Source organism: Nicotiana attenuata, unplaced genomic scaffold (assembly GCF_001879085.1).
Source record: "Nicotiana attenuata strain UT unplaced genomic scaffold, NIATTr2, whole genome shotgun sequence".
In the NCBI taxonomy this organism is placed as follows: Eukaryota; Viridiplantae; Streptophyta; class Magnoliopsida; order Solanales; family Solanaceae; genus Nicotiana; species Nicotiana attenuata.
In genome coordinates, this window is record NW_017674009.1 from 34,180 (window position 1) to 50,643 (window position 16,464).

General features: G+C 37.4%; 1 protein-coding gene across 3 annotated transcripts; it reads right to left on the reverse strand.

Moving 5' to 3' along the window:
- Positions 1-884: 884 nt before the first annotated feature.
- LOC109217808 (probable rhamnogalacturonate lyase B) lies at positions 885-6,859 on the reverse strand. 3 transcript variants are annotated; one of them, XM_019382082.1, is made up of 15 exons: positions 6,524-6,859; positions 5,040-5,164; positions 4,492-4,551; positions 4,268-4,387; positions 4,040-4,159; positions 3,496-3,637; positions 3,229-3,399; positions 2,996-3,151; positions 2,775-2,881; positions 2,535-2,625; positions 2,269-2,410; positions 2,023-2,182; positions 1,775-1,891; positions 1,496-1,622; positions 885-1,369 (listed from the first exon to the last, which is right to left on the reverse strand). In XM_019382082.1, the coding sequence occupies exons 1-15, from the start codon at positions 6,563-6,565 to the stop codon at positions 1,118-1,120; spliced, it is 1,932 nt and encodes a 643-aa protein (XP_019237627.1). In that variant the 5' UTR covers positions 6,566-6,859; the 3' UTR covers positions 885-1,117. The 3 variants fall into 3 exon arrangements, with proteins under 3 accessions (XP_019237627.1, XP_019237625.1, XP_019237626.1); XM_019382080.1 differs by lacking the exon at positions 4,268-4,387 and having other exon boundaries at positions 889-1,369; positions 6,524-6,857; XM_019382081.1 differs by lacking the exons at positions 5,040-5,164; positions 6,524-6,859 and having other exon boundaries at positions 892-1,369; positions 4,040-4,398; positions 4,492-4,552.
- Between the last annotated feature and the right edge of the window lie 9,605 nt (positions 6,860-16,464).

Below are 16,464 nucleotides of genomic sequence, written 5' to 3' on the forward strand. Positions count from 1 at the left end.
TTATTGATACTAGCTCTATGAAATTTGATTGAAAAATGTTTTGGGTGGACAGGCGACTCAAGGGAGAGCTAATAAAGCCTTGATTTAGTCCCTTCAGATTTTGTGGCCCCAAAAACTTTTAAAAATGGATTTTGTAGAAGAAAGAAACTCTATCTTTTCTCGTAAATACATGCCTAATATCTTATTTATTTAAATTACTCCTTACTAATATAAATCATAATATTACTGTATGAAATTAAAGACTTTGTGTCATTTAAGAATATTATACTATAAACAACAAGTATGAAAAAAATAGCAACTTTTTTGCATTGCATATGTGTGTATACATATGAAAAAGTATAAGGTCATATTAAAAATTGGTTTTAGGCCACTAAATGAACCCTGAATTCCTCTCATTCTCACAGAGAAAACATGATTACCCTCTTTTGCTATTTGAGCTAGGGGTTCATAAGCGTTCGCATCTCTTTTTATTTTTTAACTGCAAACTGCTAGCTTTCCATCTTGAACCAATTGAACTGGATGAAGTTGATGGTTTAACCAATACATTTTCAATATACTAGGTTCCTCACACACCATAGTAGCTAGGTTTCTCGGCAGCCATACAAATTTGAGTTGTAATTTAAGATCATATAGTCATTCTCGAGAATTGTTCACTAATTGATTCAAAGTTGAAGTATGCATAGCTAGATTATGAGACCATATTCAGATCATGAAAAAAAGATGCCCAAATACTATTCAAGTAGTTGTAGCTAGGTTTCTTAGGAGGTATTTCAAGGAAAATATAGTTATGTTCCGCAAATGTTCAACTATTGATAAAAAAAAAAAATGTTGTATGCATAGACCAAGAAATTCCCAACTTAATAAGGTTGAATTACTCTGAACATACAAATTGAAAGAAAAGAATATAGACAGCTACTGCAGCGTCTTCATATGCTGTCAATCTAAAATACTTAAAGACGAATTCAAGATCAAGAGTCGGAGGGTTCAATGAATGTGAATATTTTATATATATACATTTTATTGTCCTTTACATATGCATGCATATATAGTTTATAAAAAAAAGAAATGAGTTTAGTTAAACCCACAGAACGTGCTCTAGATCTGCCACTGAAAAGTACTAATAGTGCGTGGCAGAAAGAGGAGGAGCTTCCAGACGAATATAGTCGTACATAATCCCATGCAAAGCACTGACACTCCATGCTTGTTTGAGATATATGATATTCTGTCCTTGAATGAGTTGTCCTGCAGCGACCTCTACGTTGAACAGCCAATATAGCCCGTGGATTCCATGTCTGGCAACTGCATTGTCACTTCCAATCAGTCCACTTGAGAAATGGGGTGGATTTGCTTCTGCATCATTCACCCTTACCTAACACATAAGTCAGTCAACATCAAATTTCATGTTACTTGGTTAAAATTATTTGAAAAACACAGAAATTATGAGTTCTTGATCGAGAAATGAGACGAATAAAGACCATATTTCATGACAGAATACCTCCAATATCGATTGAGTTGCAGATGAGAGTGCAATTCGCAGTGTGTAATTTCCAGTCTGATGAATGCTATCTAAGCTGAATATAATTTGCCAGGTTATAGGTTCAAATGCCCTATCACCCACTCTTCTGCTCAAAAAAAAAAAAGTGAACGTTAAAACTAAGAGCTCCAGCATTACTGTATTAACTAATCATCTTATACGTATTTATCCTAAATTCATGTTTCAATTATCAGAAGAGCTTACAATTCCATGGAAGGAGTTTGGTCCATTCATGTGTACCTGGTCACTTGAGCATAGAACCAATCTTTTCTATAATCACTACTTCCAACTATATATACCAAATCTTGATCTGGATATAAATCTGCATATCTCTCCCATAATCCATACTGCCTAAACCTGGAAGTAGAAAAGGACTGTTAGCTTTAACTAGTGAATTGGTAGAACCCCAACAAGGAAAAAGTCTTTATAGGCATATACATAAAAATATATCGCAAAGATCTTATCAGGAAGTAAAGGTTCTATTTAACCTGTGTGCTGGTTGATTTAGGTAAAGTTTGTTAATATACTGTGGATTAGGGTCAGGAATGTAGAATTCTGCAGCAGAGCGATCAGGAATGCCGATTTCCCACAATGTAGGACCGCTTCTTGGAGGCTCATACACAAGTTCACCAACATCAACCTCAGAAGCTGAAACCATAAGAAATATGGTATAGTGAATCATTTGAACATTGGAAGTGAATAAAGCATTTTATGGTATGTGAAATGCTTGGAACCTGCAGAAACTGCTATGGATTTTTCATATCTATAATCTCCAATAAATCCAGGTACCCAAGCATAGAGGTTATACTCCCCGGGACGAACATTTTTGATTGAAAAATGGCCTTCATCATTTGAGTTTGTCCAGAATTGGTAGCCCTGAGAAGTAAAATACAGTGTAACTTACTCTGCTCTAGTTTTTTTAGAAGCACTCAGTTTAGTGTTTTATTCCTATTTTTACTTTAATGTTCTTGAGTTCACTTTAGTGTTCCTGGCTTCTTACCTTGCATTCTCTTTGAAATGATCCAGCATCTCCAGGTGGAGCTAGCCCCACAAAAGCACCCTTTGCAGATAAATGCTCCTTGCTTATGTACCTTTGCCAATACAAAATTCAACACAACTTGAATTTGATATGAAATTAGCAAAGTACTAATTAATTTGTTTATCTCAAATTTTCTTTTATTGAATTGAGCATCTATTGTGTACAATATATAGCCAGAGAGCGAAAACTTTGAATTTCTACCTGTCATGGACTACTAATCTACCACGGATGGCACCCCTTTGGTCAGCTTTTGGAAAATCTTCTGAACTTGGGAAACTATAAGGCCAACAGTCGACTTCTTTGTGCATCTAAATTCACACACAGAGAATAGGACAATGAATTAACCAGAAGGTCATGTATGTTGAGGGACATCAGATATGTGCAAAAATAGGCTTTGAGAGCAAGAACCCTTTGAGGTGTACCCGTTCTTTAGCATCATTCCAAAGGGAAAGTGTATCGTGTTTTTCCGCTACAGAATTGAGATATATAAAAACAGGACCAAAAACTTTCTTCCACAGTTCACCTGATCCAAATTTAATCACGAAATCCTGCCCTCCATAATGAGTGCTCACGAACATCTAAACAACCATTTTGATCAATAAAACTTAAAACTAATTCAAATGTTTGTAATGTTGAAAAGTTATTAGTTACATACAGCAAGGGTGGTTGGATTAACATGGGAAGTAAGATCCTGTTTGATAGGTCCACCTGTTCTAAACTCATTGCTCGGAGTAATTTGCCAAAATCCCACTGGAGGATCTAAGCAAATGAAACCATGGACTTTGTTATCTTTGTTCTCACACGAATATTGGTACTTGTCATCAACCTACTCATTGGAAGGACAACATTATATTAGTGACGAGGCTTAAGTACTAAAGCTGTGATTATACATATCAAAGATGAGAGAGAGCGTTATATATACTTCTCCTTTAAATTCTGGTTCTACAGGATCGACAAGTAGGACAGCTTCTGGATACACCAATTCCTTCCCTCTTGGAGGTACACGATCTTCAGGGAGGGGCATTAGCCTTTGCCTATCATCTGCCATAACCATGTACCGGAACCTAAAAGTTGGATACAACTAAATCACTTCATTATTAATTCAGCAGATTTGTACAGGGAACTAATTAGAAGGGGAGCCTTGGCGTAATTGTTGCCATGTGACCAAGAGGTCACGGGTTCAAGCCATGGAAACAGCAGAAATGCAGGGTAAGGTTGTGTAAAATAGACCCTTGTGGTGTGGTCCGACTGCCTTTTTTGTGTACAGGCAACTAAGTACATTGTACATAGCATACATCTTTTTTCTTGCAAGAAAACAAAATTAAGCATTCAAAAGTCGGCCTCTCATATGTAAAGTTTCCAATGTTTGGGTAAAAACAAAGTTTTTATATAGAAAAGTTTAGTCCTTGTTGGAAATATAGATGTATGCAACTAGATCAAATATGTAGGAGTGATGAGAACAGTACTTTTCTATGCTGAGCATGAAAGCTATCCTGGTTTCATTGAGGTTGAATGCTGGCATATCCTCTTTGTGTTCATAAATAGCATAAGAGTAAAAACCAGGCGAATCCCGAAGAACTATGAACCTGAAAATTACAATATCTCAATGCTACTAAAGAAATCACTGCCATAAAATCTACTTGTACCATGAAATATATGCATGTGTATGAAAAAGTTGTCCAAAAAGGAAAAACATTTTGTCAATGATTAACGGGGAATGCTCTCCCTGAAGTGAAGGATCCCATGTCCTTGTAAATGAGAGCTCTATCTGTTCTTCATTTTCCACTATAACTTTAAAACTATTACCTTCAATCCTGGAAAACAGCTAATTATAAACACTAATTAATATAGAAATTATGATAAATTACATGCATTGTCACTTGTCAGATCATGGTTGTGGTTTAAGGGGAAACATTACTCATCAAATTTTCCTCTTGTTCCAGCAGTTCCAGGTTCACTCCAGTTTAAGTCCCAGAATCTGCATATCCATTATAAAATAGCTAAAATAAAGAGTTGACTACCTGCTACGTACATGAACTGAATACTATATATATGAGGAGACTCAAGAAATGAAAAGAAGATGAGTAGCTGTGCATTTTCTTGATTAAGTCCTTATTTGCAAAAGAATTCCCGTATTTGTATGAAAAAATAATACTTTCCTTTTCTTATGAACCTGTTATCAAATTTCTTCAGAGCAGGAATTGATTTAGCAAGAATATTTTGTTACAATTATCTCAACTTTTAACTTATATTACTTGCTTCAACTGACATTCAGACTAGCTAATTTATTTAACATTTAATTATTATTCAAAAATTTCATCAAAACACTCTCTAATAGGAGTATATATTTTCTTTAGAAAACATTTCCACTCACCATCCAAATACTTGAAAACGTTTTCTATAAAATAATTTCCATCATTCCAAACACACTCTAAAAGAGAAATTTTAAAAGATGGTGCCCTTTACCCTCCATTCAAGCTTTGGTTGTTGAGCTCCAGCAAATTGTCAACCCCATTATATTGAATACCAATAATTTTGCCTCCTGGATTTGTCAATCTGAGTTGGAATACGCCATTATCTATTACCACCTGCTGTAGATAAAATATCTCAAAATTGTTTACTTGATGTGAGGAAAACGAGTTTTTCAAGTTTGCATTGAAATTAAAAAAAGGTTAAACCTTATTCCTCAGCAAAGATCACTGTCAATTGTCATCAGTAATTTTTAAGGACCATATTTTAGAGCCTTGTTAGGTTTAGCTATTAAACTAAAGTAACTAATAAACACAAGTAATACAAAACTTTTAGGTGTTAGAAGCCGATTTTTTAAATAAATGACAGAAGTGTTGAAGCTAATAATAATCGGTTGATGTATATTGTAAAAAATGTGCATATTGATTTTTTACGTGTAATGGAGATAGTTAGTAGGCATTTGGGAGTAAAAATTGTAATTTTTGAAAAAAATATATTAATTTGGAGTTAAGTTGAAAAATAATATTTGGAATTTGGAATTGTGCATGTGTTTGGACATGCATTTCACTTGGGAAAATATTGCAGTTTTGTGAGTGGGGATTTTTTTTTAAATTTTGAAAAAGCTGTCAAAACCACTTTTTGTTTTTTAAAAACTCATTTTTGAATTTTTTTTTTTTTCAAAATCTTGCAAATTTCATGGACGAACATATTTCTTTTTAAATCGAAAAAAAGAAAAAAGAAATTATGGACAAACAGGTCCTTAGGTGTTTTGAGAAGGATTTTCGGGGATTTCAAAAGTATTAAGGATAAAATAATAAAAATATTGAACAACCCAAAGTTGGAATCATCCGTTGACTTTTGGCTATTTTGATTTATAAGCACTTTTGAGTGATCAACCGTCAAAAAGTGTTCATAAACTAAGAGGGTGTTTGGCTAAGCTTATAAGCTGGTCAAACTAGCTTATAAGCACTTTTTGGCTTATCTACGCGTTTGGTAAAATTAAAAGTATTTATAAGTTAAGTGCTTATAAGCCAAAAGTCATAAGTTGGTCTCCCCCAACTTATCAGATTTCAGCTTATAAGCACTTTAAGTTTGACCAAAATATTTACTATTCTATCCCTAAAATACTTCTTTTTAAAACAAAACTCTTCGTATACCCAGTTCTTCAGTTGCATATTATTAATTTCAGCACTTTTATCCAAACACGTAACTGTTTATTTTTTAAATCAGTTTCAGCACTTAAAAATGCTTATCATCACCTAATGCTTATCAGCTACTCTAAATCAGCTAAGCCAAACGGGCTCTAATTTGATTTTGGTTATAAGCTTATTTAACGCTCTCTTAATAATCCTTTCCAGCCATTTTCATAAAAATTTCGTTTGAAGTTTAAAATGATGTTTTTGAATATTTGCTAACCATTTGGCAGAAACAAAGATAGTAGGAATAAGTAGAAAACAGAGGTATCTAAGTAATAATCTTACTTGGTCCTGTTGCTGAATAAGCTGAAGAAGTTGGGTTGACATCTGTGAATGCTTTGGCACAATCCTACCTTGTTGGACTTCTGTTCAATGTGGTATAGAAACTTAATTAGGATTTCTTAGAAATGATAGAAGATATACATAGTCCCCAATTCCCAATGAAGCTAAGGATTCGTTTTCTTTTCTTAACGTACTTGTTCACGTTTGAATGTCTTTACGCCAAATTAAAGTGACTCTTTTTTTAATAGAAAGGAAAATGGCCAACTATGTCTTGACAAACTAGACAGTCACATGATGCAAAACTTTTGCAGCAAAAGTTGCATTCTAACAAGCCAAATGAAAATTAAAGAAAAGGAAACAGAGAAAAGAGAAAATCGACAGTGCTATCGCTATGGGCTAAATAATTGAGCATATGATTATGAATAGTGGATCGAATAAGTTCAGCTAAGTTGCATTACCAAGTCAATGTGGTTAGGTGGTTTTATAATGGAGTATCAAGTCCCTTTCGTATTCAATAGCTAAAGATCACTTTTAGCCGAAAAGTGTATAAAATTTCTTATATACAACATATAGAAATGTATATAAATACAAAAAATTATATGTTTTTTCGACCATTATTTTGAGAGCGGCTATACAGTGTCATTTTTTCAAAATAATTACTATTGGTTATGAGTTTTTCGTTCAACCATCGGTATTGAATCCTAATGGTTCGATTAATCCAAATTCGCGTTAGATAGGCCCACCAAAGAAGTAAAATACTACCTAATAAATTCTTCATTTCCAGAACTTAAATATGAGGCCGCTGGTTAAAAGTGGAAGGACATACTATGAGTTCTAACACCATTATATGAGTTCTTGCTTCGTGTGACCACAAGCCTTTAGAGTGAAGGGAGCGTGTAATTTTTATAACTTGCACAATTTTTTGAAAAGATCTTTACAGAAATGGTTTTGAGAATTTATTTTTTGTAAAAAATTAGCTTCCTATTCTTGAAGTAAAAGTTGACACTGCAAATTGTGGTAAACTCTTTCTTGATAAGATTTTGACTTAAAAGAAAAGGCAGGGAGAGGCCAAATTTGAGTTGTCAAGAAGAGGAACCGAAGGCCCAATCTTATACTCCCTTCGTACTTTTTTCTTGGTAAAAATGGCATGTGGTAGCCACTAAGTAAGATGGTCTTTGTTTTTTATCCACTAATTCTAATGCTGAGCAAAAATAGCCACTACTCTATTAAAATTATTTTGAAAAGGCAGTTTTACCCTTTCTTCAATTCTTATATTCCCAAACCCTTGTTTTATTCGTTCAGAGGGAAAAATTGAGAGCGAAAATTTCAGAGGCAAGTTTCTCGTGCTCTTTCACATGCAAACCAGCTGCGCTGAATCTTTCTCCTTTCTCATCTTCTCTGCATTGAACGATCTAACTGGTATTTTTTTTTCTTTTTTTGCTTTTATGCATTTTTATCAATGCTTTGTCAAGTATGTGTGAAATTTCAAAAATAATGATTATAAGTTGATTTAGTGATGAATAAGTAGCGAATTTTTGTGAGGAAGTTATTCAGAAATTTTTGGTATTGAAATGTGTTTGTGGTTCAATCAATATATTTGATTATGTAAGGACATTTCATAAAAATAGTCGTACGAATTCATAAGCTACATGTGTTTATGAATTTTTAGTTAACTGTGTTCATAAAAGTTAAGGACCAATTGTCATTAACTTTTGAACTTGGAACTCAAAGTTAAGGGCTGAGTGTCCTTAACTTTTGAACTTGAAACTTGAAGTTAAGGACCAAGTTAACTTTTGAACTTGGAATTCAAAGTTAAGGACCAGTTGTCCTTAACTTTTGAACTTGGAATTCAAAGTTAAGGACCAGTTGTCCTTAACTTTTCAAATTGAAACTATAAGTTAAGGACTGCCTGTCCTTAACTTTTTAACTTGAAACTTGAAGTTAAGGACCAAGTGTCCTTAACTTTTGAATTTGAAAGTTGAAGTTCAGGACCTATTGTCCTTACCCTTTTTAACTTGAAACTTGAAGTCCTAATCTTTTTATGTTCTTTTTCCTTCTTTGTAGTGTGCTAATGGAAGGAGATCGTGTGTTCGACTTTGATGTTTGGCTTAATTTAATGAGCTATTAGAAAGGAGATTTACAGTATAAGGAAAGAATCAAAAGTTTTTTGTCGAACGGGCAGTGGAAGAAGTTGAGGGATGGTATTTTCGAAAACTTTTTTCGATTACAAAGTGTGAAGTTCTGTGGTAAACTTATTCACTGTGTATTGCTTTCAGAAATTGTAAATAATGACTCTGATTCGATGACATTCAAGGTTTTTGACCATGAAATTAAGTTTACTCGTGAAGCATTTCATATAATTACTGTTTGAAGTGTTATTCTTCACCGGACATTAAAGGTTTGCATGCAAAAGAGAATAGGCTTTCGAAAGTCTATTTCCCCGGAAAGGATAGAGTTGAGTTGGGTGATTTGTTTAATTTTATTACTAGTAACCCAAATGGTACATTTAGCAGTGATGATGATGCTGTGAAGTTGGCAACAATTTATTTTGTTGAATGTGTTTTGATGGGGAAGCGGAAGAATGGGAATGTGTCCGAGTAGATAATGAAAATTGTAGATGATGATGAACTCTGCTCTTCTTTCAACTAGGGCTCTCTTTGTTATGAAACGTTATTAAAATCATTGAAGACTTGTTTGAATCCCAATGAGAATGAGAATGAGAAAGAGAAAGACAAAGATAAAGACAAGGATAGCTACACTATACTTGGCTTTCCTTTTGCTTTTTGTGTTTGGATTATGGAAGTATTGGCTATTTTCCAGGAAAAACAATTTGTGAACTTCCGAGAATGTGGTTTTCCTCGAATGTTATGTTATTCGGAAATGAAATCTCCACAATATGATTCTCTGTGTAAAAAATACTTCCATAATGAAAATGTAAGTTAATCTAATTACTAGCTTCTTCTTTTATTTATTTATTTGTTTTAGCTCTGAAAACTTATGTTTTTTTTTTGTTATATAATATGTGTATCAGTTGATCAAGGTGGCACCATTTATTCCTATTGAAGAAGATACAGAGCATGTAGTGTGCATGAGCCAATTTCCACACAATTAGATGAAGTCATGCTTAAGGAAATTGTTAAAGTAGGTTTTGTGTCTTTGAATAGCGTTAGTTTTTTATTTGATTATTTTGCTTAAGAGACTTTTTTGTTTTTATGGTTTTTGATTCAGAAATTATTCAGAGCTTTTTAAAAAGGATCTGCACGCTGAAGTTACTAGAATAAATCAGAAAATAGCTGTATCAGAAAAAAAAAAGATTCAAAATGATATCAAGGTAATATCATTTATTTCAGTTAGTCTAAGTTCAGGACCTTGTGTTCTTAACTTTTGAACTTGTAACTCAAAGTTAAGGACTGCCAGTCCTAAACTTTTTTACTTGTAAGTCTAAGTTAAGGACCATCTGTCCTGAACTTTTGAACTTGAAACTTGAAGTTAAGGACCTATTGTCCTTAACTTTTTAACTTGTAATTCAAAGTTAAGGACTGCATGTCCTTAACTTTTGAACTTGAAACTTGAAGTTTAGGACCAAGTGTCCTTAACTTTTGAACTTGTAACTCTAAGTTAAGGACTGCCTGTCCTTAACTTTTTTACTTGTAACTTGAAGTTTAGGACTACCTGTCCTTAACTTTCTTACTTAGTTTCTTTCACATGATTTAAAGAAAAGTCTAGGATCAAAGATTGATACTTTGTTGAAGATTTTTGTGAAACCTGATGAAAGGAATATAGAGAATGTAGTGTTCCAATTACTAAAGATGGAGTTGATCATTGTGATGGTACAGAACCTACTGTTATAATTAACAAAGATGCAGGTGGTGATGAATTTGATGATATGGATGTGCATGCAGAAGTTCAGTATGAAAGGATCTATCCATTTTCAGGCGCTTAGACATACATTATTTGCAAATATTGTTTACAAATATTAAAATATCAATTGCAAATGAATGTTTGTTTTACACTTTTATTCATTATTTTAGTTTTAATTTGTAAAGCGTGAAAAACTTATTTGAGGAATATTTCAATTAAAATCTCATTTAATTCACAAAATTTGAAACCTTGTCTAATTAATCTCTAGTGTCCGACTTTTAACTACTCTGTCTTTTTTAACTTGAATCAAATATTATATCTAGATTTGAATGAAAAGGGAAGATTAACTTTTGTCACTTTGACAATATTCTCGGCGCAGCAAGTAAAGTTCTCTTTAAAGACAGGGACCAAACAGTAAGAATATCAGACAATTCCCTCTTCTCCCAATACACATTGAAAGCAGCAAAAAGAGAAAAAACAAAAGAAACATGAAATATGAACGGGTATAGGGGCAGAGAGACATATTTTATTAGTATTAATATTAATAAATATTTTTCCTGAAAAAATATTTTAAATTTTTCTCTTTCCCTCGAGTTTTTAGATCGCCGCAATAGTTGTGGACTTGTAGTTACTATAACTTTCGAGGGTCAGTTTGGTTTGAAACAAGTTATGTTGAGATTAATTATACTGAAATTAGCTATATTAGAATTAGCTATGGTACAACTAGTTATCCTAATATTATTTCTTATTGACTGTTTGGTATGTTGTATTAATACTGAGATTGTCAATTTACTATTTTATCCTGAAATTACTATTCCAGTTCTACAGAGTGGTAGTTAGATCGACTATGTTGTATGGTGCTGAGTGTTGGCCAGTCAAGAAATCTCATGTCCAGAAGATGAGAGTAGCAGAAATGAGGATGTTGAGATGGATGTGTGGGCATACCAGAAAAGATAAGATTAGGAAAGAAGTTATTAGGGACAAGATGGAAGTGGCCCTTGTGGAAGACAAATTGCGGGGACCTAGGCTGAGATGGTTCGGGCACGTGACGAGAAGAGACATCAATGCCCCGGTTAGGAGATCTGAGAGGTTGACCATGGCGGGTCTGAGAAAGGGTAGAAGTAGGCCAAAGAAGTATTGAGGAGAGGTGATTAGGCAGAACATGTCACCGCTTCAGCTTACCGAGGACATGACCCTCAATAGGAAGATCTGGAGGTCGAGAATTAAGATTGTAGGTTGATAGGTAGTCGAGAGTTTCTCCTAATATTACCAGTAGTATTAGTATTATTCTTACATTTTCGTGTTCCTAGATCTTTGTTATTCCATATTGTGTCATTCTTACCAGTATTGTTAGTAGTTGTCACGACCCGAATTTCCCACCCTCGAGGGTCGTGATGGCGCCTACTAATAGGAGCTAGGCAAGCCAACTTAATTAACAAATTCATTAAACACATGTTCCTTTTTAAAAATTAACGGCATTAAAATAAAGGCGACGGAATTAAAAACATTAGCGGAAGTCTTAAATTTATATAACTGAATGAAATACAGAAATTTCCAACATACGTCTCTACCCCGGGACTGGAATCACATACTCACGAACATCTAAGGAGTACTACATACAAAGTCTGAAAGAAACACAATCTGTTTATCTCGGGTACAATGAGATGACAGGCAAATATAAAGATAGAAGGGAGACGTCGGGCCTGCGGACGCCTGCAAGCTACCTCGGGTCTCTCTGGACTGAAGGTTCGCCCCCGTGCTAATGCTGCTGCTGCTGCTCAATACCTGGACCTGTGCAAAAATGCACAGAGTGTAGCATCAGCACAACCGACCCCATGTGCTGGTAAGTGCCCAGCCTAACCCCGGCGAAGTAGTGACGAGGCTAGATTGGACCTCACATAAACCTGTGCAATTATAAATACACAGCAGAAATCGAAGTACAAAGCAACTAACAGTATGGGAGGGGAAACATGCTGTGGGGAGATAGCAACATTAACAGTAAATCCAAAGTAATCAATCTAGGTGCAATTTAAAAATTAAGGCGAACAAGAAACTAATACCAACACTAAACACATTTGCATCAATAACTGTTGCGGCGCGCAACCCGACCCTAATACATTTCAACACTGTTGCGGCGTGCAACCCGATCCACAATTATCACTGTTGCGGCGTGCAACCCGATCCACAATTATCACTGTTGCAGCGTGCAACCCGATCCACAATTAACATTGTTGCGGCGTGCAACCCGATCCACAATTATCACTGTTGCGACGTGCAACCCATCCACAATTAACATTGTTGCAGCGTGCAACCCGATCCACAATTATCACTGTTGCGGCGTGCAACCCGATCCACAATTATCACTGTTGCGGCGTGCACCCGATCCTCATACAACATTGTTGCGGCGCGCAACCCGATCCGTAATGTATACCTCTCAACCTTGCCCAAACAACAGTCACAAATAAAGGGCAAGGGAGTAAACAAGTATTTGGAAAGAAATCCCAACAAGGGTACACAAACAACCAATAACAACCATGCAAGAGTAAATCGTTATTTCTCTTTTTCTTTCATTTTCATATCCTAACTCTCATTAGCACTCGTGCCAAGCTCTAAGGCATTTCTCATTTCACATGCTCTCACCATTTGTATTTCAGACCGAGCCAATGCTCCACGAAGTTCTACAATCACCATATCTTTCACAATGTGTTTACAACGCATAGAAGCCATCTATAAAGCATGGAAGGCATAAAAATGTCCAAAAAATCTTCATATAAGGACTCGCGGTCATGCTAGACCCCAATGTATAGGAACTCGTTACCATGCCAATACATCGTACTCGATCATTTAGCAATTAGAAAACAAGACTCGATTCCTATTCCCTCATGCTAGGGTTAAACTAAACACTTACCTCAACTTCCACGGCCAATACAATCCTCCACAACCGCTTTCCCTCTCGAATTCGGCTCCAACTCGACCAAATCTATGCAATAAGGACTTCATGATATCAATATGTGCTAAACAAATCAAACCCAATGACTAATTATAGCTTTTTAATCAATTTACCCCAAAGGTCAAAAATGCCCCCGGGCCCACATGGTCAAAACCCGAGGTTCGAACCAAAACCCGTTTACCCATTCCCCTATGAACCCAAATATGTAAGTTATTTTGGAATCGGACCCCGAATTGAGGTCCAAAACCCCCAATTTTAGAAAACCTAGGTTCTACCCTAAATTCCCAATTTCCCCATCAAAAATCTTTGTTTTGAAGTTGAAATTATGTTTAAGGATGATAAGGAGTAAAGAAAATCAGTTAGAAAACACTTAGCAATCGTTTTGAAGAAGTGGAATCGTTTGGAAAATCGCCTCTTATGTTTTGGGTTTTGAAAAAGTGAAAAATGACTGAAAATCCCGACTTTATATACTGTGCTGAAGACTGGCGCGGACTGCACAAAAATGCACCGCGGCCGCGCCGAGGAAGGGAAGAAAAATGACTCTCTGAACCTACCCAGCGCGGACCGCACTGATTTGGTGCGCGGCCGCGCTGGTCGACCTAGAATTCACTGGCCTCTGAACCTAGCCACGCGGACCGCGCAGAAATGCACCGCGGCCGCGCGGCTTCCAGCGCGGACCGCGCGGAAATGACCGCAGCCGCGCTGGGGGCCTGCAACCCCTGAACCTGCAACCATCTGCTATCTTTCTAGCCTAAGACCTCCCGGGACCTACTCAAAACTCACCCGAGCCCTCGGGGCTCCCAACCGAACATACATATAAACTCAAATACATCCTACGGACTCATCCGTGCGATCAAATCGCCCAAACAACATCATAATCATCAAATTAGGTCTCAAGAACCAGGATTTCCTTCCAATTTCCATGAAACATCAAAATTACTGCTTCTAGCTCAAAACACGTCAAATGACGTCCAAATCTAACCAAACTTCACAGCAATTGCTTAACTCATATTTAAGACTTGTGCCGGGCGTCGGAACCAAAATACGAGCCCAACAGCACAGTCTTCTAAACAAATAACACTTTCCAATTCTTTAATTATTATCAGAAAACAATTTCACACAAAAATTCATTCCCCGGACTCGGGACCTCGGAATTTGATTCCGGGCACACCCCCAAGTCTCGTATTTTCCTACGGACCCTCCGGGACTGTCGAATCACGAGTCCGGGTCCGTTTGCCCAAAACGTTGACCGAAGTCAAACTTAATCAATTAAAACATTAGAATTTATTATTTTTCTCACAAATTCATATTTAAACGTTCCGGCTACGCGCCCGGACTGCGCATACAAACTCGAGGCAATCCCCAAGTGAGGTTTTTACGGCCTCAGAAATACAGAGCGAGTAGGAATACAGGTGATGACCCCTTTGGGTCGTCACATTCTCCACCTCTAAAACTACCGTTCGTCCTCGAACGGACAAGAGAAAGAAGTACCTGAGTCGGGGAAAAGATAGGGATAACGGCTCCGCATATTAGACTCGGACTCCCAGGTCGATGCCTCAGGAGGCTGACCTCTCCACTGAACACGAACAGAAGGAAAACTCTTGGATCTCAACTGACGAAATCCGCCGGTCCAGAATAGCTACCGGCTCCTCCTCATAGGATAAGTCCTTGTCCAACTGGACAGAACTGAAATCTAACACGTGGGCAGGATCGCCGTGATACCTCCGAAGCATGGATACATGGAAAATTGGATGCACGGCTGATAAGCTGGGCGGCAATGCAAGTCTATAAGCCACCTCTCCCACTCGATCAAGAATCTCAAACGAGCCAATGTACCTAGGGCTAAGCTTGCCCCTCTTCCCAAATCTCATCACGCCCTTCATAGGCGACACTCGGAGCAATACCCGCTCACCAACCATGAAAGCTACATCTCGAACCTTACGGTCTGCATAACTCTTCTGCCTAGACTGAGCTGAACGAAGCCTCTCCTGAATGATCTTGACCTTGTCCAAGGCCTCCTGAACCAAATCCGTACCTATCAACCGAGCCTCTCCCGGCTCAAACCATCCAACCGGAGACCGACATCGCCTACCATATAAAGCCTCATAAGGAGCCATCTGGATGCTCGACTGGTAGCTGTTGTTGTAAGTAAACTCCGCCAAAGGCAAGAACTGATCCCACGAACCTCCAAAATCAATAACACAAGCTCGGAGCATATCCTCCAAAATCTGAATAGTACGCTCGGACTGACGGTCCGTCTGGGGATGAAATGCTGTGCTCAAGTCTACCCTTGTGCCCAACTCTCATTGAACTGCTCTCCAGAAGCGTGAGGTAAACTGCGTACGCCGATCCGAAATGATAGACACGGGCACACCATGAAGGTGAACAATCTCCCGAATATAGATCTCAGCGAACCTCTCAGAAGAATAGGAGACTGCCATAGGAATGAAATGCGCTGACTTGGTCAGCCTATCAACAGTAACCCATATTCGCATCAAACTTCTTCCGGGTCAACGGAAGCCCAGTAACGAAGTCCATAGTAATCCGTTCCCATTTCCACTCGGGAAGCTCAATCCTCTGATGTAAACCACCCGGCCTCTGATGCTCGTACTTAACCTGCTGACAATTCAAACAACGAGCCACATATGCTACGATATCCCTCTTCATCCTACGCCACCAATAATGCTGCCGCAAGTCCTGATACATCTTCGCGGCGCCCGGGTGAATGGAGTACCTGGAGCTATAGGCCTCCTCTAAAATCAACTCTCGAAGCCCATCCATATTGGGCACACAAACTCGCCCCTGCAATCTCAAAACACCATCATCATCTAAGGTAACCTGCTTGGCACCTCCTCGCTGCACCGTGTCCCTAAGGACATAAATGGGGATCGTCAAACTGCCGATCACGGATACGCTCCAATAACGAAGAACGAGCAACCGTGCAAGCTAACACACGACTGGGCTCAGAAATATCCAGTCTCACGAACTGATTGGCTAAAGCCTGAACATCCAAGGCAAGCGGCCTCTGACTGACTGGAATATAAGCAAGACTGCCCATACTGGCTAACTTCCTACTCAAAGCGTCGGCCACCACATTAGCCTTCCCCGGGTGATATAAAATAGTGACATCATA

Excerpts from the sequence above, each read along its gene's own strand:
- LOC109217808 (XM_019382082.1), bottom strand. The coding sequence starts at position 6,565 with ATGTCAACCCAACTTCTTCAGCTTATTCAGCAACAGGACCAA. Across the intron at positions 2,882-2,995 it reads GGAATGATGCTAAAGAACGG|ATGCACAAAGAAGTCGACTG; the intron begins GTACACCTCAAA and ends GTGTGAATTTAG. Across the intron at positions 1,892-2,022 it reads CTAAATCAACCAGCACACAG|GTTTAGGCAGTATGGATTAT; the intron begins GTTAAATAGAAC and ends TTCTACTTCCAG.